A 22,424-nucleotide genomic window follows, 5' to 3' on the forward strand; every position below is an offset into this window, starting at 1 on the left:
AAATCTATATAATAATAAGCATTATTTAAATATTATTTAAAATGTCTATTTATGTTTTTAATTCTAACCGCTTTTAAGGTTGTCATTTTCTGGTCTTTAAAACGGTAGGACATAAACTCATGAGTGAAGATAAAGTATTAGAGTACACTAATCACTAAACTACCCCTTAGGTAACTCACTGAATTCCGTAAATAGCACTTAAAGTCGAATTTTTTGTAACACATAGAAGTTTAACGTGGACTGAGAACGTTCCAGACTGAATAAAAAAGCTATATAATAATAAGCATTATTTAAATATTATTTAAAATGTCTATTCATGTTTTTAATTTTAATCACTATCGTTTTTCATTTAAACCGCTTTGAAGGTTGTCATTTTCTGGTCTTTAAAATGGTAGGACATGAACTCATGAGTAGACATAACTTATTGGAGTACACTACTCACTAAACTACCTTTTACATAGCTCGCTGAATTTCGTAAATCAAGCAGTTCGTGGTAACGAACTGTAGTAACGACCCAGCTCAATAGTAACCGGAACTCTAAAAAACGGAATTTTGATACCAATAGTTACATCAAAAGAATCGCATTTTAATGCTGATTTAAATATATAAGTTTCATCAACTTTAGTCTTACCCATAAAATTTACGAGCCTGAAAAAATTTCCCTTATTTTAGAAAATAGGGGAAAACGCCCCTTAAAAGTCATAGATTCTTACCGAAAATCACACCGTCAGATTCAGCGTATCAAAGAGAAGTTCTACAGTAGAAGTTTCAAGCTCCTGTCTACAAAAATGTGGAATTTTATATTTTTTTTTTGCCACAAGACAGATCACGTATGCGTGTTTTTTTTTGTTTTTGTTTTTTTTCAAGGGTGATCGTATCGACCCAGCGGTCCTAGAATGTCCTCATTAGAATGCGGTCCTCATTCTAACAGAAAATAAAAGTTCTAGTACCCTTTGTAAGTGACCGAAAAAATTGGAGGGCACATAGGCCCCCTCCCACGCTCTTTTTTTCCAAAGTCATCGGATCAAAATTCTGAGATAGCCGCTTTATTCAGCATAGTCAAAAAACCCAAAGACTATGTTTTTGGGGACAACTTACTCCCCCACAGTCTCCGTGGGAGGGGCTGCAAGTTACTAACTTTGACCACTGTTGTTTACACATAGTAACAGTTATTGGGAAGTATAAAGACACTTTCAGGGGGATTTTTTTGGTTGGGAGGGGGAGGGGGTTATGTGGGGGGAACTTTCCATTGAGGAATTTGTCATGGGGGAAGAGAATTTCCATGAAGGGGCGCAGGATTTTTTAGCATTTTTTTAAAGAGCAATGAAAAAATAAATATGAACAAGTTTCTTCAACTGAAAGTAATGAGCAGCATTAAAACTTAATACGAACAGAAATTATTACGCATATGAGGGGTCCACCTCCTCTTAATACTCTTTACGCTAAAATAATTTTATTAATATCAACTATTTATTCCACAGCCTTTGTGATTCAGGGGTCATTCTTAAGGAATTAGGACAAAATTTTAGCTTTAGTGTAAAGAGCGAGGTATTGACGAGGGGGCGAACCCCCTTATACACATATTAAAAACATACAGATTTAGAAGTTCGTTACGTAAGTTAATTTGTGAATTACATATATTTTTACTTATGAAAACATTCGTAAAATTAAAAGTTCTGGTTGCCTTTTTAGTAAACAAAAAATTGGAGGGTAACTAGGCTTACTCCCCCGCTCCTTTTTTTCAAAATCACCCGATCAAAACTATTCGAAAGCCATTTAGCCAAAAAAAAATGATGTTCAAATTTTGTTTTAATTATTCATGCGCGGAGAGCCAAAATCAAAACATGTATTAATTCAAAAACGTTCAGAAATTAATTTAAAAAAACCAGTTTTTTTACTGAAAGTAAGGAGCGACATTAAAACTTAAAACGGATAGAAATTACTCCGTATATGAAAAGGGCTGTTCCCTCCTCAACGCCCCCTTTTTACGCTGAAGTTTTTTACTGTTTTAAAAAGTAGAGTTGAGAGAAAGAGTCAAACTTTAGCTTAAACAGCGGGGCGTTGAGGAGGGAACAGCCCCTTTCATATACGCAGTAATTCCTGTCCGTTTTAAGTTTTAATATCGCTCCTTACTTTGAGTTTTATTTAATACCTCTTAAAGCTGAATTTTTTGTTACACGTAGAAGTTTAACGTGGAGTGAGAACGTTCTAGACTAAATAGAAAAACTATACAATAACAAGTATTATTTAAGATTGTTTAAAATGTGTATTAACGTTTTTAATTTTAATTGCTATCGTTCTTACTTTAGACCGCTTTTAAGATTGTCATTGTCTGGTCTTTAAAATGGTAGGACATGAACTCATGAATAAATATAACTTACTGAAGTACACTAATCTTTAAACTACCCCTTACATAACTCACTGAATTCTATAAATAGCACTTAATTTTCGGGACACATGGAAAAGCTATCTAATAATAAGCATTATTTAAATATTATTTAAAATGTGTAATAACGTTTTTAATTTTAATCACTGTCGTTTTTAATCTTAACCGCTTTGAAGGTTGTCATTTTCTGGTCTTCAAAATGGTAGGACATGAACTCATGAGTAAAGACAATTTATTAAAGTGCACTAATCTCTAAACTACCCCTTATGTAACTCACTGAATTCCGCAAATAGTATTTAATTTTCGAGAAAACATGGAAGTTCAACATGAGAACGTTCCAGACTAAATAGAAAAGCTATATAATCATGAGCATTATTTAAATATTATTTAAAATGTGTGTTAATGACAAAATAGAGAAGCTATATAATAATAAGCATTATTTTAATATTATTTAAAATGTGTATTAAAATTTTTAATACCAACCTCCACCGTTTTTAATTTAACCGCTTTGACGTTTGTCACTTTCTGACCTTTAAAATTGTAGAACATGAACTCATGAGTAGACCTACTCACTAAACTACCTTTGACAGAATTCACTGAATTTCGTAAATAGCACTTAAAGCTGATGTTTTGACGACACGCGGAAATTTAACGTGGAGTGAGAATGTGTCAGACTAAATAGAAAAGCAATATAATAATAAGCATAAACCGAAGAAAAATATAAAGTCTTGAGAATTTTTTTTCTGGAAACTGATATAGAATCTTCTAATGAATTTCCTTGCAACTCTTCATATTATGTTCGGTACATGCTGTGAAAACTTAAATTCACATCCGTTTTTTCACTGAGATGTGTCACAGGTGTTTCGTCCCCCAAAATAGTAATTTTCTGTCGCCTTCAGGCAGATGGGCTTTAAATTTAACGTTGCTAGGCTGTTGTGGATGTTTTCATTCCGCTTTCTGTTGTTTTCCTCCAACAGGAAAACAAATTTTCTTGTTATTTTCCTCTGTTGTTTTCCTCCAATAACGATGAATCCAGATTATGCTACCAGTGATAAATCTGGTAGAGAAGTTGTCACTCGTTACTAAAGTGACCCAAATGTCTTTGGAATTTGTCCAATTGTGTTTTTTTACACTTGAAGTTGTTTTAGATCCCGTCATGGATTGAGTTTACGGAACTCATTGTGGATGATTTTGCAGGAACGACCAGATGCAGACAGCTGGACTTTGAATTCCCCCTTGCTAGGCTATTTTGGATGTTTTCATTCTATATGCCTTGCTCTATGACTCATTATTTTGGATTGTCACTCTCGTTACTGTAGCGATCCGAATATTTTTGACATTTGTCCGATTTTGTTTGTATACAATTAGAATTGTTGTGGAACCCATCATGGAATCAACCTATTGCGGATGATTTTGTAGTAACGACTGATAATAGTTTGCAGGCGATGTGCCTGCAAATTGTTCGTCAACAGTCTTTTGTCTTTCTAAAGCAGCCATGCCCAATGGACGCTCAATATTGCTATTAGTTGTAGATGATTGCCCAGCTGATTCCCCATTGATAACACTCTAATATGCGCAGATACATTTTGGAGAACATGCAAAGGTGCTTGGACTTAAAATGTTCCAGATTAAACAGAAAAGCAACGTCTTTCATGAGTCAATTTTAAATTCTCGATCATCCCTAAAGTTCTATGACTATCTATCTTATTTCTGTCCTAAGATGGCTGGATGGATGGATGATAGACTGTCTATCAACAAATGGAAATGATATCATTTTTATACGGCTCAGGACAGCTGTGCCTCTCACTCAGACTATCTGTCTTGGCTTTTTCTCCAGTTAGTGATGGATTGATGGAAAATTGATTTTAATTCAAACGGCGAGTTACCGTTGCCATCTTAATATATACATATATATATATATATATATATATATATATATATATATATATATATATATATATATATATATATATATATATATATATATATATATATATATATATATATATATATAATAAATATATATATATATATACATATATATATACTAAAAATATATATAATATATATATATATATTTTATATATATATTTTATATATATATATATATATATATATATATATATATATATAAAATCCAAATGCACAAATTTATATTCTTATTTTGTTGAACAAATTATTTACATTAATTTAGTTACACAAACAAATTTACAACCGACGGGGCTTCTTCTGCAAAAAAAAAACTAAGTTCCATTTTTTCATTCATAGTATCAAAAACAAAATTCCCTATCCTTATTTGGTGGAAATATTATCGGAAATAATGTATTTGGAAAATATGATATTAGATAGAATATTTTTTAGCTCAGTCTTCTGAGGTGTAATACAGCACTTGCCAAAACTTTTTTGCCGTCTCGGCTTTTTTGCTTTTTCTTTACTCTCTCAGTCCGACATAGCTTTTGAAAAGAAGGGAGATAAATCTTTCTCGTTTTATCCCAAACTAAGAGTTTTTTTTTTAACTTTTTGTATTTTGAGGAAATATGAGCTCCAGATCTTTCGATTCTGATTGCCCTGTCTTATTGTGTAGAAAGATGGTCTTAGAAACTTAGGAGGGGACTTTTTCCATCGTAGAGTGAAATATCTTGTCAAACAGTTCGTGATAACGAGCTGTAGTAAGGAGCGACCCGGCTCAATAGTAAACGAAAGTCTAAAAAACGGAATTTTGATGCTAATAGATACATCAAAGGAATTGGATTTTTATGTTGATATTAAACATGTAAGTTTCATCAAAAATAGTCTTACTCATCAAAATTTACGAGCCCGAGAAAATTTGTCTTATTTTGGAAAATAGGGAGAAAACCCCTAAAAGTCATAGAATCTTAACGAAAATTACACCAACTCATTCAACGTATCAGAGAACCTTATTGTAGAAGTTTCAAGCTCCTATCTACAAAATGGAACTTGGTATTTTTTGCCAGAAGACCGATCACGGGTGCGTGCTTGTTTGTTAGTTTTTTTTCCAGGGATAATCATATTGACCAAGTGGTCCTACTATGTCACGAGTACCTATGTTCTAGTACCCTTTTTAAGTGACCAAAAATTGGAGGGCACCTAGGCCCCCTCTCACGCTCATTTTTCCCAAAGTCAACGGATCAAAATTTTGAGGTGGCCATTTTGTTCAGTATAGTCAAAAAACATAAGAACTATGTCTTTGGGAATGACTTGCTTCCCCACAGTCCCCGGGGGAGGGGCTGCAAGTTACAAACTTTGACCAGTGTTTATATACAGTAATGGTTATTGAGAAGTGTACAGACGATTTCAATGGATTTTTTTGGTTGGGGGGTGAGGGCAGAAGGCTACGTGGGAGGATCTTTCCTTGGAGGAATTTGTCATGGGGGAAGAGAAATTCTATGAAGGGGGTACAAGATTTTCTAGCATTATTTAACAATGAAAAAATAAACATGAAAAAGTTTTTTCAACTGAAAGTAAGGAGCAGTATTAAAACTTGAAACGAACAGAGATTATTACGCATATGAGGGGTTCATCTCCTCCTAAATACCTCGCTCTTTACGCTAAAGTATTTTTAGTAATTTTAACTATTTTTTCTATGGCCTTTGTGATTTTTGGGTCACTCTTAAAGAACTGGGACAAAATTTAAGCTTTAGTGTAAAGAGCGAGGTATTAACGAGGGGCCAAACCCCTTCATATACATAATACAAATATACAAATACAGAACTTCGTTACTAAAATTAATTCATAAGTTACGTATGTTTTTACTAATAAAAACATTCGTTATAAATTAAATGTTTTAGTTGCCTTTTTAAGTAAACAAAAAATTGGAGAGTGACTAGGTCTCCTCCCCCACCCCTTTTTTCTTAAAATCGCCTGACCAAATCTAAGCGAAAGCCATTTAGCCCAGGAAAAAAATTAATATGCAAATCTTGTTTTAATTATTCATGTGCGGAGAGCAAAAATCAAACATTCATTAATTCAAAAACGTTCAGAAAGTAATTTAAAAAAATATGTTTTTTTAGCTGAAAGTAAGGAGCGACATTAAAACTTAAAACGAACTGAAATTACTCTGTGTATAAAAGGGGCCGCTCTTTACGCTAAAGTTTTTTAAATATTTTATAAAGTAGAATTGAGAGAAAGAGCGTTAGAAAGAACTTTGGCGTAAAGAGCGTAAAGAACTTTCCTTGAGGCTACTTCCAAAGGCTTTTTTTATAGTACAGTCTATGTATTTTCTGAGCACTGGAGACAGTTTAGCGTTGGTCTTTGCCAAAATATCCCCTTTGTTTTTGTTATTTACAGATTAAGAATTATCTTAAAATTGTCTTTTATCTATTTGAGTCTTCTTTTTTTTCAGTCCATCTTTTTTTTGTGCGTGTATATTACTAAACAAATTCTCTACAGTATTTTTTTTTTTTTTTTTTTTTTTTTTTTTTTAGAATGGAGAGGACCTGTCTATGGATCAAAAGACAATAGATCACCAAAGCACATCAGAAGTTGAAGGATGATTTTTCCTTTTTTATTCGTTTTTTTTATGTTATCTGTAGGCCCAATTGAGTAATGTTAGCCAGTATTTCATGCCCCAGTTGTTAGTTTTATCGAACTTCGCACATCTGATCTATTGTTGTTTCTGCGTATTATGTTGTATTCTTTAAGATAATTGGATGATAATATAGTTTGTTTTATGGATGATTATGTTTATTTACGAGCTTTTTTTTAACGAATGTCTTTTGGTAGCTGCCCAAGTTATTAAGACTTGTTTATATTTCAAAATTATGTTAAATCGTGTTTGTAAACCTACTCACCTTGAAAATTGTATCGTCAATATAAATCAGGCATTTTCGAAGATCACACTGCTTTTCCGTGACGTATAAATAACAGTTCAATACAATGCCACTGGGTATGTGACCGAAATAGCGAAAGATTTTTCTTCTTTTTTTTTCACTGTCAAATAAAAGGATTTTATCTATTGAACGGTTATTTATACGTCAATATAAATTAACTATATAACACAAGTAACTGCAGGCAGTTACTTTCGAGAGGAGATCTGATGAGTTATAAAGGGTAAGGGGGGAGGCTTCACAGAATCTTCAAGGTACACCTCTGATTTGAGTTATCTGAAATCGTGTTTGATGCAAGCGTAGCTAAAAATTTGGTAGGTTATTTCATGGTTTTCTTGCACTTTCTGATAGCTCTTTCGGAACTGAATTGTCTCACCAAATTTTTTTATTCTTGTACTCTCTTGTCTGTATGTGTGTATTCTTTGTTTATTTTTCTTCTTTTTTCGGGAATACATTTTGGTAGTTCCTCACTAAAGATTAAGACCAGCGACTCTCGAGAGCTCGTTGGGAACTGAATTGTCCTGTTACATTTCTTTGCACTCTTTGTCTGTATGCGTGTGTTGTTTATTTTTCTTTCTTCTTTTGGGAATACATTTTGGTAGTTCCTCACTAAAGATTAAGACCAGCGGCTCTCGAGAGCTCGTTGGGAACTGAATTGTCCTGCTACGTTTCTTTGCACTCTTTGTCTGTATGCGTGTGTTGTTTATTTTTCTTTCTTCTTTTGGGAATACATTTGGTAGTTACTAACTTAAAATTAAGACCAGCGGCTCTCGAGAGATCGTTGGGAACTGAATTGTCCTGCTACATTTCTTTGTACTCTTTGTCTGAATGCGTGTCTTGTTTGTTTATTTTTCTTTCTTCTTTTAGAAATGCATTATGGTAGTTCCTCCCTTAGGATTAATTTGATCAAAGTTGAGAATAGTGGCTCTCTAGAGGGAGACGTGCTTGAGCAAAAAGAGAGACATTTTTAGATTGTTGATTTTATCGTTTTGTTTGTATTTTTGACACACAAACATCCCCCCCCCCTGTGTGTAGCCCAAGGCTATATAGAACATAAAAAAAAGCAAAAAACCATCTTTTCTGTTCTTTTTCTACATTATTGTCGCTATTCTGACAATATTATATATATATATATATATATATATATATATATATATATATATATATATATAACCTAGGGCTATATTATACGATCATGCAGGGACTGGGATGATTTGTCGGAAACGTGAATAAAACATTAAAAATGAGCATAAAATTAGCTGTCCAGAAATTTTTTTCTTTTTTGTATCTAGCATTTCTTCTTCTGGAGAGCCACTACTCTGTACCAATTAATTTTGAAAATTATAGACTCCTTGTTTAAGCCTTGAGGGTGAGCTTACAACTTCGCTACTTTATTCTTGCAATTAATTCTTAATATAGTGGAGCTTTGATAAATGGAATCAGATATGTATAATAAGGATTTTTTACCCCCTCCCCCTCCCCCGTCTTTCATTGATGTCTCATCAATTTCTTCCTAATTTTCTTTATAGTCCTGTTTAATGTATCGTGTATCTGCTATTCTTAAGAATATTTATCTTTCGGTCCCCTCCCTCCGTGGATTTTTACTCGGTGGGGCTTTCTTTTAGGAGTTTAACGACCAATTAACTGAACTGTTTTCATCAGTAGATACTGAAATGACTGAATGGATCACATGGACGCCATAAGCGAACTGTGAATAGTGTCTAAAATCAGCAGGGAATAGATGGTTGTGTGCATTTTCAATAATTCAGGATAATCATTCCAAACGCCGTTTATGCCTGTATATGACATTTTTGAGCTAGAAAAAAAGTAGATGTCTTGCTCATGCTGACGCCATGCATTCAAAAAGGCCACTTAAATTCTGCCTGCCTTCGGCACGTTTATATTCCTCTGACGTTTCCAATTGGTACCATAGCTGCTTGAAAAATTGAAAATGTTGGTACGGTTTGACCTCATGACGTTTGTGCCTTTTGATGGGTCTTTGCCCTCTTTTTTTACCTTGTGACCTTTAATGAGCTTACTATCTATGTGCTTATCACTTAGCTTTATCTTTCAAGCAAGGGGAAAATATATTAATCTCTAAAAAACTGTAAAACATCGATTTCGTTGTATTATGCAGATATATCATGTGCTTTTTAAAATAACTGTTTCTAGTCTGTTGACTGTTTAACAAGAGGGAAGAAAAGGACGAACTAATCTCTCAAGAGTACAAGTAATAACTGTTCGATCACACAGTTCTGCACCGTTACTATATTTTTTACCATTTCACGGCTAATAGTTTTTTTTTTCTTTCAAGCAACCCATGGACGTGTTAAATCATATTATGGGTATAAAAACATGGGCATATGCAGTAAATATTCCTCGGGTTGCTACCAGATTTTTTTTATTTTTGTTTTCGTTTTACCTAGATTCGAATTAGAAGTAGACACATTTTCGTTCTTTAATACATTTCTCAACGTCTCTTTTTCTAAACCGGAGGGGGCGGGGCATCGCTCCTTCTCGACGGTCATAGTGTATTTTCCATGGCCTCATTAATATAATTAACTATGGATGGACAATATTATGTTTGTTGCATGTCGCATTTTACTTTCTTGTCTTATTTGTTTCTATCATATTTCAAACTAAGCACATATATTTCAACCGTTCGTTTAAGGGTGAAGGATAACATATTGTAAACAAGGAGCGTATCTCTATCCATTTTTCAAATTTTGGAAATAAAAGAAAAGGTTGGGGATAAATTAGAACTATAAAATACCTGAGGGTGTATCGAGATGCCAGCCTTAAGCAGGTCTTCCTAAAGACTGTGTGCCTGGGAGCATTTCTGGTATGTAGTTCACATTTGTTCTTCATCTTGCGCTTGAATCGGGTGGCTTGTTGGTTTAGCAGGGGCGTCCATCCAAGAAAATATGGGGACATCTTTTTTCAAAATCTAGGAGGTTCTTTTTGTTTTTTAATATCTCTTAATGAACATACAAAAGAAAAGTATTTTCCAATAGGATTTGCAAAATGATATAATTTTCAAAATCTGGAGCGTAGTGTCTAGATCCGTGCTTCCAGACGTAGGACATGGCAATGTTTTGGTGGATCATGGGCAGGTAGTACACCCTTCGACTGACTATACTTTAGAGCAATGGTTCCCAATCGATTTTATACCCTGTCCCACCATTTCTAAAATCCTGAGGCCCCCCTCGAGATGTTTGAGTTTTGTTACCCAAAACATAACGCGTAATCACCTGAAGGAAGTTTTGAAGGAAAAGACCAGTATGTTTTTTCGAGCTGTCCTCTAGCTGTATTTTTTTTTTTTTTTTTTTTTTTTTTTTTTTTTTTTTTTTTTTTTTTTTGCAACACCTTTCGTACAATGCATAACGCCGTTACAATACTATCATGCATCTCTTTTGCTCTTTAAATGTATATGAACGTGACGTCATTTACATGAAAATGTTCTTTTTTTTTAGTTATAGCTCTAGAATATTGTCAGTCGAAGGGTGTAAGTCCTGCCCATGACTCATGAAAATATTCACATGCCCCATCGTTGGGTTGTGTGCCCCACATTGAGGATCACGGCTTTGGAGTATTCATTTTGAAAAAAAAAATCGTGTGGATGACGTTAAGTTCAAATGCATTTAGAGATAAAAAAGATACATGATATTATTGGAATAATTTTATAGATTGTATAAAAGGTGATATATTCAGACAACATTTTTATTAGCATAAAATATGCCTAGAGAACAGCACCAAAAGACACCAAGTCAATGGCCTTTTAAAATTAGAAATGCCTAGGTGGGGCATGACCCAAAATTGGTTGGGAACCACTGGTCTAGAGCGAATAATTGGCCTTCCCATTCCCGCATCTTTTTCTATTTACACTCCTGATTTTAACGTTTTCAGAACGTCAACCTGTAGTCTGGAGTTGACTGGTTGGTCAGATAGAAAACTTGAAAACTTGGATCGAAAATAATAATGAGGATCGCTTATATTTAGTTAATTTTTGCCTTTTGGGGCGTTTGAACGACGTACTGTCCCTCTTTGCTCTGCCTTTCTCTTTCTAGGCCTCATTCAACGATCCAAGTTTCGTCTCGACTTTGTCTACACTAATATCGTCTAAACAAATCAGATAGCTTTCACATCGCTGCAATAGCTCTTGACATCCTTTCAGCTAATTATTTTTTTGGCGATCGATGAACATTATTGAGACAAGTTTGGCACAAACCTTCGCATTTTAAAGTTTTTCTTCTAAATCTTGTGGGCAATGGTCTTCTTAATGTGAATCAGGTGAACACTCATTCTTCGATCAGGGTTCAAGAATTCGCGCTGCTTTTAACCAAACTTCTATCTCATGACATTGAGGGATGATCTGATTTTCGTTCGTTGGTGGTTTCCGAGACATTTACTCCACCTCTTGCGCTGTGAATATGACATTTAAACTGCGCCAAAAGTGTCCTATACAACGCAAAAGTCATCGAAGGTCGTTTCTTAAGTTTGAAACTAACTTTTTTGTGTTCGCTGCTCTAGAATTTTTTCACTTGACAATGTAATATTTTTACTAAACAAGTGCCGTCGAACAGGATTTTTCAAAAATCTTAAGATGTAGTTTAATATAATTTATTTGAAGGAGTAATAAGATTAGTTTTAATTTATTACTTAAACAATAGAACACAAAATAGGTTAACCTAGTTGCACACCAATTTAGTTTCATGGAACGCATTCCTAATCGTTACTCTTCCAATCGTTTGCACATCAAAAGGTCTTCATCTAGTTATTTTGCATCGTTTTAAAATGACAAACTGTTCCCTCGCAAATACATATGATGTCCTTGTGATTACCAGGACATCGTGTTCATATCCTTGATTACCTTGTATTCATAACAATTTTTTCAAGCGATACCCTGCTACAAATTAGCCTAATGGATTTAGTGGCTTCAATAAGGTGAGAGGCAAGGGGTTCTGTGTCCTCTAAATTTTTGCCCCGTCCCCATGACTTGGGAAAAACTTTTTGTGGTATTTTCTTTGAAGTTGAATTTTTACAGAGAAAATTGGAAAAAAGACAAATTATTCGTTCCTCTAGATATTCGCCCTTCTCCCTCTACATTTACTTAGTAATAAAATAGCGGTTTTGGGAAGCGTAGAGGATGTGTCGACCAAATTTTCTTTCTTAGGTTAATAATTGAGAAGTACATGAGTTATCATTTTGGTCCTGAGTTTTACAGATTATGAGCAAGCGTTCCATTCTGTTGATAGAAGAGCTTTAGCAAAGGTTTTTTTCTTGTATGATATACCTGACAAACAATAAAATGATTAGTGCTTTGTACGAGAATGACACTTCTGAGGTTAGCAGCTGGTTTCGTAATAAATCAGGCGTTAAGCAGGGTTGTGTTTTATCCCCCCTTATATGGATCATTTTGATGGACTTTGTCTTAAGGAGCTTAGGAAAGGCAATGGGAGACCGTGGAATCAAATTAGGAGGAAGAAACTCCTGGAGTTTATATTATGCTGATGATTTAAGCATCCCAGAGGAAAGTGTGAGCAAAATGAATGAACTTTTAGAGGTTCTGCGGGTTCAGGGTGCTAGAATGAGTTTGAAAATTAATGCTAAGAAGACTAAGTCGCTAAGGCTAGTAATAATTAAAGATGAAAAGGTGACGTTGGATAATGAAAAGATTGCTCTAGTGAACAGCTTCAATTACCTTGGTAGTATTATTAGTAGAGATGTTGGGAGTTTTGAAAATGTTAAAAGTGGAATAGCCAACAGGCTCAGGGTGTGTTTTTTCACAGTTGATAAGAGTTTAGAAGAATAGGGAGAGAAGTTTGCAAATCAAGATTAGAATATTTGAAGATTCGAACCAGTGATGACAGTGGTCAAATAGGTCTCTGAAGCATGGGTGCTCAGAAAAGCGAAAGAAGATTTACTAGATGTTTTCCAGAGAAATTATACACGGTTTTTTTTTTGTTACCCGGCTGACTGACCGTATTTCAAACACTAAGCTGTATGAAAAGTGTGGTTTAATCCCGCTTTCTAATGCTATAATGAGAGAAAGGTTGAAGTGACTTGGGCACTTTCTGTGGATGAATGATGACAGATTGCCAAAGTTTGTCGCTTTCCGACCAACCGTCTCGGGCTAAAAGGAAAGCAGTTCGTCCATGGTTGGGGCTGGAGGATGCCGTAAGGAAAGATTTAACGGAAATGGGAACTTCCTGGGAAGGTAAAAAGACGGAGGCTTTGAATAGACTAGGGTGGAGAAGGAGCGTGCGTAGCTGTGTTGGCCTCAAGTGGCTTGATGCTGCGGTGAACTGTTGTTAGTAGTAGTAGTTTCAAATTTTTTTTGACGATTGCAGCCAATTCCTTCGTGTGTAGCTGTTAATAAATTTTTATCTTTGAATTTTTGCCGCTTGTGGTAAGTGGAACAGCACACAGGAAAATAGCTCATCAGTCTAGGAACCAGTCACTTGACCTGGGAAAACTAAGTTTTGACTTTCTATGTTTCTTCTTCTTCTTTTGTTCTTTCTCCTAGAAAAAAAAATTTCAAATTGAATCTTTTTCTTTCTTTTTTTTAGAGTCGCGTCAACCGTTCCTCCACGTGTATCATTACATTGTATGATAGATGCATTTCAAATATTCCATCGATATTTAGTTTTACCACTTGTCTGCGTCTGAATTACACGCAGTATCTTTTATTTATATTTCTACCTCAAATCTTTTCTTCATATTTCATTTGTAGTAACCATTTTCCCGACAAAAGGGTTATCCATGTATCACTCATATAGCAGGATTTTCCTCCGACAAAAAATTGCGCAAACGCAAAACCGAGTATCAAAGTTGTGTTATCTCAGCGCGCCTTTAATGTCCATTTACCTATTTATTTGAAAACCGAGGATCAAGTTTTGGCATAAGAAAAACATTCTGTGAAAAATGAAGGTGGTGCCAATTTCGGGGGGGGAACGTTTTCCTCTTTAGTCTTTTTTGTCCCCCCTCTCTCTCCCTAAAATAGGGGGGGGGATCTTGGCATTTTCATTGAAAATTTACCTTTTTCGGTCCTTTGACTGAAAAAAAGCTTTAAAAAAATTGTCCTGCCTCCCTAGTTTTGAAAACGCATTGCTCCCTTCCCTACTTTTTCGTGAATTTGCACCTATTGAAAAAAAATCTCTGTAATTTATGTAATTTGTGTTACTCACGGTTGTTGTTAAGCGCATGATATCCCAGCACGTGATATATGTCAATATTGCCACGAGTTAACTTTGGGACTGAGCATCGGGTATGTGTTTTAAGAAAAAGACTCAGAGAAAAAATTGCTGGTGCTTGTTGAAGGGTGGAATTCTCCTTCCCTGGATCCTATTCCTGACTCTTCCTTGATTTGTAAAAATACGTTTTTTATGTTCTCATTTTTTTAATACCTCTTTTTTGCTATATTCATTAAAAAACTAAAATTACAAAATGCCCCTTCCCCCCATAAACTACATTTTGCCCCTCTCTGTGTTTTTTTGAATTGGTACCACTTGAAAAAATTTGCTCTGTTTTTTTTCTTTTCTTTTTTTTTTTACTTGCCTTGTTTGTCAGAATGTATCAAACATGTTCCTTTAATTTCAGTTGTTGCAACCATTTTACAGACAAATGGATTCTCAATGTGTCACTCATGTAACAGAGGATTTCACTCCGATGAAGAATTGATGAAACACAAAACGGAGTGTGAGTTAGAAAAGCGATTTCCTTGCCCGAATTGTACTCGTCGTTATAAGAGGAAGCCTGCTTTAATGTTTCATTTGAAATTTGAGTGTGGTGGAATTAAATTATTTCATTGCCCACACTGTCCGTATCAAGCTTCACGGCGAACTACACTCAGAAGACACATTAGTACACGACATAATATAAACTTAGACATTTTTGGAAATGAAATCAAGGAAGAAAAAGTGGTGGTTGATGAATGAAACATTTGTTTTATTCGATATGAACTTATCTAGTCTTAACTCGTAACAGTCATTTTCTTTTAGATATGTAGAGTTTGTTGGTATGAATCAGGGGTCTCCAAGCTACAGAATGTGGGCCAGATCTGGCCTCTGTAAATATTGAAAAGATTCAGGTATGAATATGTTCAATAATATTGCAACCTTCGTATTTCTTATGATATACCTACATAGCTTACGAGCCGTCCTAGCCAAGTGGTTAGTGCGCTAGACTTGAAATCCTTTGTCCGTGAGAACAAGAGTTCGAGTGCTGGTGTTGCTGGTTATTTGGCTTGGAACAAGAGTCAGCGGTGTCACTGTAAGCTCAGCCAGAGTCGACCCAGCTCTAAATGAACTGGAGAAATCTGCGGGGAAACACGGGTAGCGTCGGATAGTTTGCCGCCAACCACGCTTTGCACTCCCGGCCAAAGGCAAAGAATTTGGAGACCGGTACTTGCGCTACGTAGGTCATTGATCAGAATGTGAAAAAGTTAAAAATAAAATTTATGAATAAATTTATATAAAATTTATGAAAAAGTTTTTAAATTTATGAATAATAATACGACTGTCACCTGTCGAAACCTAGTAGGCTGACCTACGCAAAAAATTGAGTTTGAGTTAAGGAGAAACCTTACCTTATTTTGACACCGCGATACCTTTTTCTTCTGCTTCTTCTTTGATTGCTCGGAGGTAGTAAAACGTAATCTTCATGATAATCCAGGCCCTGCGGGAGATGAGACCGAACTGTGGGTCCCGTGTTACCAATCAAAGGTCAATGTCACTGCGCCATCACTGGGTGACAACGCGAGTTCAGTGTTGAAGACAAATCTTTCTATTTGTTATATTTTCTGTGATAAGACCAGGCCCGTATCCAGGATTTTTGTCGGAGAAAGGGGGTGTGTACAAAAAAAATTTAAAAACGCATTAAGTGTGTTTTTGATTACCCAATTTTTACAAATCAGGTAAACATTTCGGGTGGGGGGGCTGTGCGAACCCTCTGACCCCTCCCCTGAATACGGCCTTGTATACGAGCCCCGGTTGGAAACTGAATACAGAAATGTGAAGAAGAAGACCACCGAAATAACTATTCATAAAAAATTTGTTGCTTTACTTATATAGAATAGCTTAACTTCACTTTTTTTTTACAAAAGCAAAAAAAAAACAGCATATCTGGGTTTTTTTTCGAAAATATGGGAACCGCAAATGCTTTTACCAGATGATAAACGAATATCCCTATTAACTAAGAACAATTTCAGTTATATTTTTCTTTCAAAATTCAGCCGCTGAATTCGAAGACAGATCGTTTTAAAAATCATTTTGAACCGTACTGTGTAAATACGAGTTGTCAAAATTTTTAGATCATTTTAGATTTTAGATTTTTGTTCTGCTCACAATCTAGATCTGCTGGAGACCTTAGTTCAATTGTATATTCACCCCTGATGGCAATTTCTGTTGCTGTGCTAAGCTCTTCGTAGTATTATATCGTAATTTGTAAACTGTGATGTGATTGTAAGAAAGTTTAAATAGTTCTAGAAGACGTGTTTTTTTTTAGTTGTTACCATGATCTCAAGTTGTAAAAGTCCTGTGCAAAAGCTATATGTAACACGGTGCGAAAGTGTTTATGACTATGTTAAAAAAAAAATATTAGTTATCTTTAGTTTTCTTTATAAATATTTGTGATCTTTCCTTGTTTATTTTTTAATCCCTTTTAGCTTCCTCATGGGACGTTTTGGGGACGCTCCTTTGAAAATTTCAATTATTAGAGTTCACCATTGAACACTGAACACGTTGAGTACCTACTGCTCCCTGTAAGTTCTTGATAGGACCGGTGTTAGGCCTCTTAATCTGAGGGGGGACAAGGTACCTAAATAGGAGTATGAAAATATAAAATAAAAGGAATTTAATGTCAGAAAGACGAAGGTACCCAGGCCTAGGACTGCCTCTGGTTCTTGATCCATGCCAAAACTCTGGTACCGTATTACTTTCGACATTTTCCTATGATTTTGCATAACTCATCCATTTTATGTTTACCGACGGACAGTTATGTGTCATGTGTGGTTTAGTAAGATATTTTTCAAGATACATTTGTCTCTTAGTATTATAATCTCGGCTATATTTCATTTCGTCTACAATTTCGCTCTTTCATCTGTACTCAGTTTTTGCTGTGTTTTTATGCTGGTTCTTATCTGGAAAAATCTTAATCTATATGCACAATTTTTGTCAATTAATTTGTCTGATTTGATTTTAATTGCTTTTTAAGGGAGGGGATTCAAATCGATGGATTAGTCTATACATCATAATATGATGGATAAGTCTATACATCAAATTAGTTCTATAATCAAGGACTTGAAATCTAAGGTTTAGATTTTATCTGTTCAGGATTCCTATCCCCCTAGAGGGACACCTAACACATTTATAGATAATATATATGTTAGGGGCTGATTAATGAGTCTATCATTTGGTACAATTGCCACACTTAGACATATAAACTGGATTGAGGGGGGGGGGTCTGTCAAAATTGTAAGGGAAAGGCAATTTTATTGAAATTTCAGTAGGAAACTTAAAACAATTTTTTAAATTTGGGGGGTTTTGTATGGATAGGCCTAAAAAATGTGCGTTGGGTTGCAAAAGCAGGCTAGTTCAGATAATAATAAAACTGAATTATAATATCATATTATATTATATCATATTAAGATATATTATAGTAAAGCAATGAATTATAATATCATTATATATAAACACTACGTAAACCCGATTGCCTAATAATAATAAAACTGAAAATGTCAAGGCTCCTATATTAAAGTAGACTAAATAAATAAAAACAAAAGAAACAAAACCTGAAATACGACGTCAAAGTTTTATTAACTGAAGTTTAGTCTTTACCTTTGTAGAATTTTTGGATCACTGCCAGAGTTCTAGGCTTAATTCGAGTCCTGTAGTGACTGGTTTTTGTGAAGATTGAATTTAATATGGGTCGTTATAATATTCGTGAGAAAAAATAGACCTGGTTTTCATTAGTTCTGGACTTACTTACTTAGATCCCGACCATCCTCGTCAGACGTTTTGGGACCATCATCCTGCTAGCTCATGGGTTAAGTCTCGGTGGATTATTCATTCAGGTGCGGTACGGAATAACTGGGTTAACTTGACGTCGCCGAAATTGAAGTTATTATCCATCGCTTCCATGGTCTGCCTCGTGGACCAAGGCCATGCAGAGATCCTTCAAGTGTGATTTTTGGGAAGCAGATCCTCGATAAAATTTAATTTTTGATTTTGTCTGGTCTTATTATTTACTTATTATTATTATTATTTACTTGATTATTAATATTATTCTCATCATGGCAGTGTTAGATTCATAATTTGTTGAAACCATGATCGATTATTATTTGTATTATTGTTTGATTATTATTATTATTATTATTGTGACGCTGTTTGATTCATAATCTTGTTGAAACCATATAAAAAAAAATTAAATAACATCTAAGAATATTGTGGATACTTGCAAACAGGGACTTGCCTTGAATTTTAAGCTTTTGCGGGGGGGGGAGTATTCTTTGATGGAAATGGGATATTTAAACTGAAAAATACTAACAGTAGCTCCTTCCTTCCATCATTCGAGCTACGATCTGGCTTTTAAATTTTATTTTATTTTTCGTCTTGTTTTTCTTTCACCATTTGATTTATTTCTGGTTTTTGATTTAATTATTTTTTGTTATACTTTTTTCTCTGTTGCCCGAATTGCTGCTTAGTTTCTTTTTATGTTCTTTGTTTTCTAGTCGCTCGTAATCTGAGATTCGAGGTGCTACGTGAACTAGTCGATATGTGTGTATAATTTGTATTGCATATAAATTGTGTACTGCTTGTATTCTTTTAATTATACTAAATCAAAAGTATATACATGTTTCTATTTTGTTTCTCTATTTGTTAGTAGTGTTGCCCAAACAGTAAAGGCAATTTATTGGAGTGGAAATCGGCTCTAGTGCCGACAAAAAGCTACCAGCGCCATCAAGTGTTTGGTGTTCTTCGGTTTTTTCTCCAGCTACGTAACTGTTTTTTTTTTTTTTTTTTTTTTTACTGATATCAGTTGCTTGTTCCTCTACCAATTTGCCAATTACACTAATTCCACTAACTTTAGGTTTTCACGAAATTCCCGGAAACACCTTCCTTCTCGGTCGCACGTCTCGAAAACCGCTGGAAAGTGACAATGGAAATGTGGAAAGCCAAGACGACGCTTGGAGCACGAAGACTAGTGGAATACCTCTGATATGGCTATCTAGCTTACCTGCACTTTGGATCAGGAATTGGCCCTTTTCATTTGTGCCGCAAATATTTTCTTCCACAAATGTAGCCAATTTTTGCAACATCTTTCGCTCTGTTTAAAAATTACGCCAGAAATGTGATTTCCAGACTCACCTTCCACGATCTGTCTGGATTCACTATTCAAAGAAGCGGAAAGCGCTTCCGAGTCCTTGGAACCCGAATGGAAAGTCATTCCTGTCCGGTTTCATTCGTGGAAACATATGTGAAGTAATTCTGGATCTATTTTTTCAAGTTGTGAAAACCGACCTTTTGTCTTACAAGCAAAATGGAAAAGACCAATGGACTTAAGATGCTAGATGGCGTTAGTGTTAATTTTTTGACGACACCTAATGTTAGTTTCGATCCTTATAGTTTGCCCATACTCTTTTGGTGTTGCCAATGTATTGTGAATATCACCTTTTGACACTATTCCGTAGTGCGAAAAGGATTCACACAGAATTATATATAACATGTATACGCACATACAGAGGTGGGTTTCTTGTCCTTCAAGATCGGCTATCTTAGAAAATAAACATATAATTTGGTCTGATAACGTACTTTATCGTATTTTGATACATGGCTAAATGTTGTATATCGCACTGTTTGTTGTTGCACCAGTAGATGGGTAATAGTTAAAGCAAGTAGTGTATTCATTTGGCATTTCTGTCGGCTTTTGAATTTTACTTGAATTGCCAATCATCAATTTTACTTGAACTGAAGCGAAAGTACAGCTTATTTTGAGGGTTAGGAGTGTAGTTTGGGGTAGATTGGTTTAATGCAGCTGATATTTCATCGAGGGGCAAAGTCCAATGTGCCTTTTGGATTCAGACAAGGCTCCAAATTCTCTCTTGAGCTCCTCAACTTTTTAATGAGTGGATTATAAAGATCGAAATGAATAGACAGCATTCATGTTAAGGTTGATTCTCAGTGAGCCCTAATTTGTAGCGACTGACTAATCATACAGACGACATGGTCATTATAAGAAGCTCCTCTCAAACGCTAAAAAAAGTCAGTTAATCGGTAATTGGCTGGAAAGCTGGCATTGAAAGACTAGACGGATGACAAATAACGAGTCTTGCTACCTCTCTCAATCTGAGCCAGTTAGAAGTGGGTTGTGATATTCAGTAACTGGATCTATTATGCACGTAATTAGGGTTAGGACCTGAGAGACTTGCTCCTGTATTTGCCTGACTCTGAAGACCTTTGTAGGAGACCGATGACTCACAAATCAATTCAGAACTGAGTCACATGTGAAGTTCCTCTATGTTCTATTCTTTTATATGATTGTGAGACTTGGCCTCTGAAAGCAGCCGAGATACACTTGCTCAACGCCATCAATCCACATGCACTTAAGGTAAGTACTTGACTTACATTTGCGAGACTACCAGTAAAATTGCTCTATCTGCTAGTGTTGTCAATTGAAGCTGAACATCAGCTTAATCCACCACCATCATCTGCTCTTGGCCACGAGCAGAAATAAAGTTGTAGTATGTTTAAATTTATAATGGGAAACTGGGACTAAGAGGGGCACAGCGATTCTAGAGACACCATGAGCCCGTTTCATGCTTCCAATTACGCAACGAGAAAATGCCTCCATCATTTGGCAAAAACAAGACCAAACTGTGGCTTTCACCAGAATAATTAATAGAGAACAGGCGCAGGGAGAGGTGATGGAGTGAGTTTGGTCCTTCATTCAATCTGATTGAAAAATTATCGTACATTGCCGGTTTAAGATTCAAGGTGCTGCATGCTAATTTTTAACAAAAAAAGGTTGTGGTGGGGGAAGGGGAAGAAACTATCGGTCGTTTCAGCTCTCTCTCTCTCTCTCTCTCTTCATATAGATTGAAAATCCCTGCATGAGTTTTTCTCTTTCAAATGAGTTTGAATGTCACTAATTTTCTGCTATAAACCTGGAAGTGGCAGTTTTTCGGAAACGGGTGGGTGAGTTTTGAGGGGGCCATAAATATCCCTTAAGTTTGGATCGATACAGACTGAAAACCCTCGCATTTATCCGAATTTGATCAAATTATAACATGTCTGATTTTTGTACCAAATATGTTGATGTGAAGGTTAGAGTAGGGGGAGGGGCAGTTCGATCATTGGCCAAGCCGGAAAAATTCTGGTCCTACCTATAAATCATAGAAAGGTCTTGGTTGGAGATACCTTGAAGTGTTATCTTTTGTAATTCCATATTCAGAACGTTGGGCTTCAGATCAACACCCGGCTGCTGCTTAACATCATGAGAACCCAAAATGTAAGCCGATTCTCTTCAGCCTGGTCAAAAATTTTTTACTTTAAGTTTTGACATTTGGTTTTCTACATTTTCAATGGGGTCTTTAAGATTCTTTGTAAATACCAACAATCATTCTGGCTTGATATTAAAATGGAGCAACACAGACGAGAATATTTCGGTCACAGCTTTCGCACCAAAAGGAGAAATTACTTTTCATTTATTATGGTTGCTAACTGCAGCCTGGTAAAAAGCTAAACACAACCCACAGTAACCAACAATAAAAAAGTTTTTAAAATAAACTGGCTATTGAAAAAAAAATACGATTTTTAGCTGATTCTTGAGTGTTATTAGTTTCAGATTTGTCCAATTACCAAGCCAAAACTGTGATATTTTATTTGAGAATCACTTGAACTTGTTTTAAAAATAGGAAATTATCCTTTTTTCAACGACGTCCAACGTATTTTACAACCAAAAAAATCCTGTAGTCTAGATTTCAAAATTTAATTCCATAGATGCAAAGACTGTATCTCACTCATCCATAAAGTGATAGCCAGATTTTCGTTTTTGTGGAAATATTATAATCGTAACAGAGCAGAAAAATAACAATCTGAAACTTGCACAAACAAAATAAACATTAATTCGAAGAATTTTTTTTTTTTTACATTGTAAGACGATTGGGTATATAGATATCTATATCGTAAATTTTT

The 22,424-nt window shown here is 35.1% G+C and overlaps 1 protein-coding gene across 4 annotated transcripts in view; it reads left to right on the plus strand.

The window, feature by feature from the left end:
* Window positions 1–19,078, plus strand: part of LOC136043087 (longitudinals lacking protein, isoforms F/I/K/T-like) — a 58,850-nt gene extending 39,772 nt beyond the window's left edge. For 3 of the 4 annotated variants that reach the window (XM_065728014.1, XM_065728013.1, XM_065728015.1), the window contains exon 5: window positions 14,833–19,078. In XM_065728014.1, the coding sequence (XP_065584086.1) occupies window positions 14,833–15,170 (338 nt within the window). In that variant the 3' untranslated portion in view covers window positions 15,171–19,078. Of the gene's footprint in view, window positions 1–6,831; window positions 7,082–14,832 lie in introns of those variants that run through there. The other variant, XM_065728016.1, reaches the window with a different exon arrangement.
* Window positions 19,079–22,424: the final 3,346 nt, after the last annotated feature.

The sequence above is a fragment of the Artemia franciscana genome, unplaced genomic scaffold, assembly GCF_032884065.1.
Source record: "Artemia franciscana unplaced genomic scaffold, ASM3288406v1 Scaffold_296, whole genome shotgun sequence".
Classification (NCBI taxonomy): Eukaryota; Metazoa; Arthropoda; class Branchiopoda; order Anostraca; family Artemiidae; genus Artemia; species Artemia franciscana.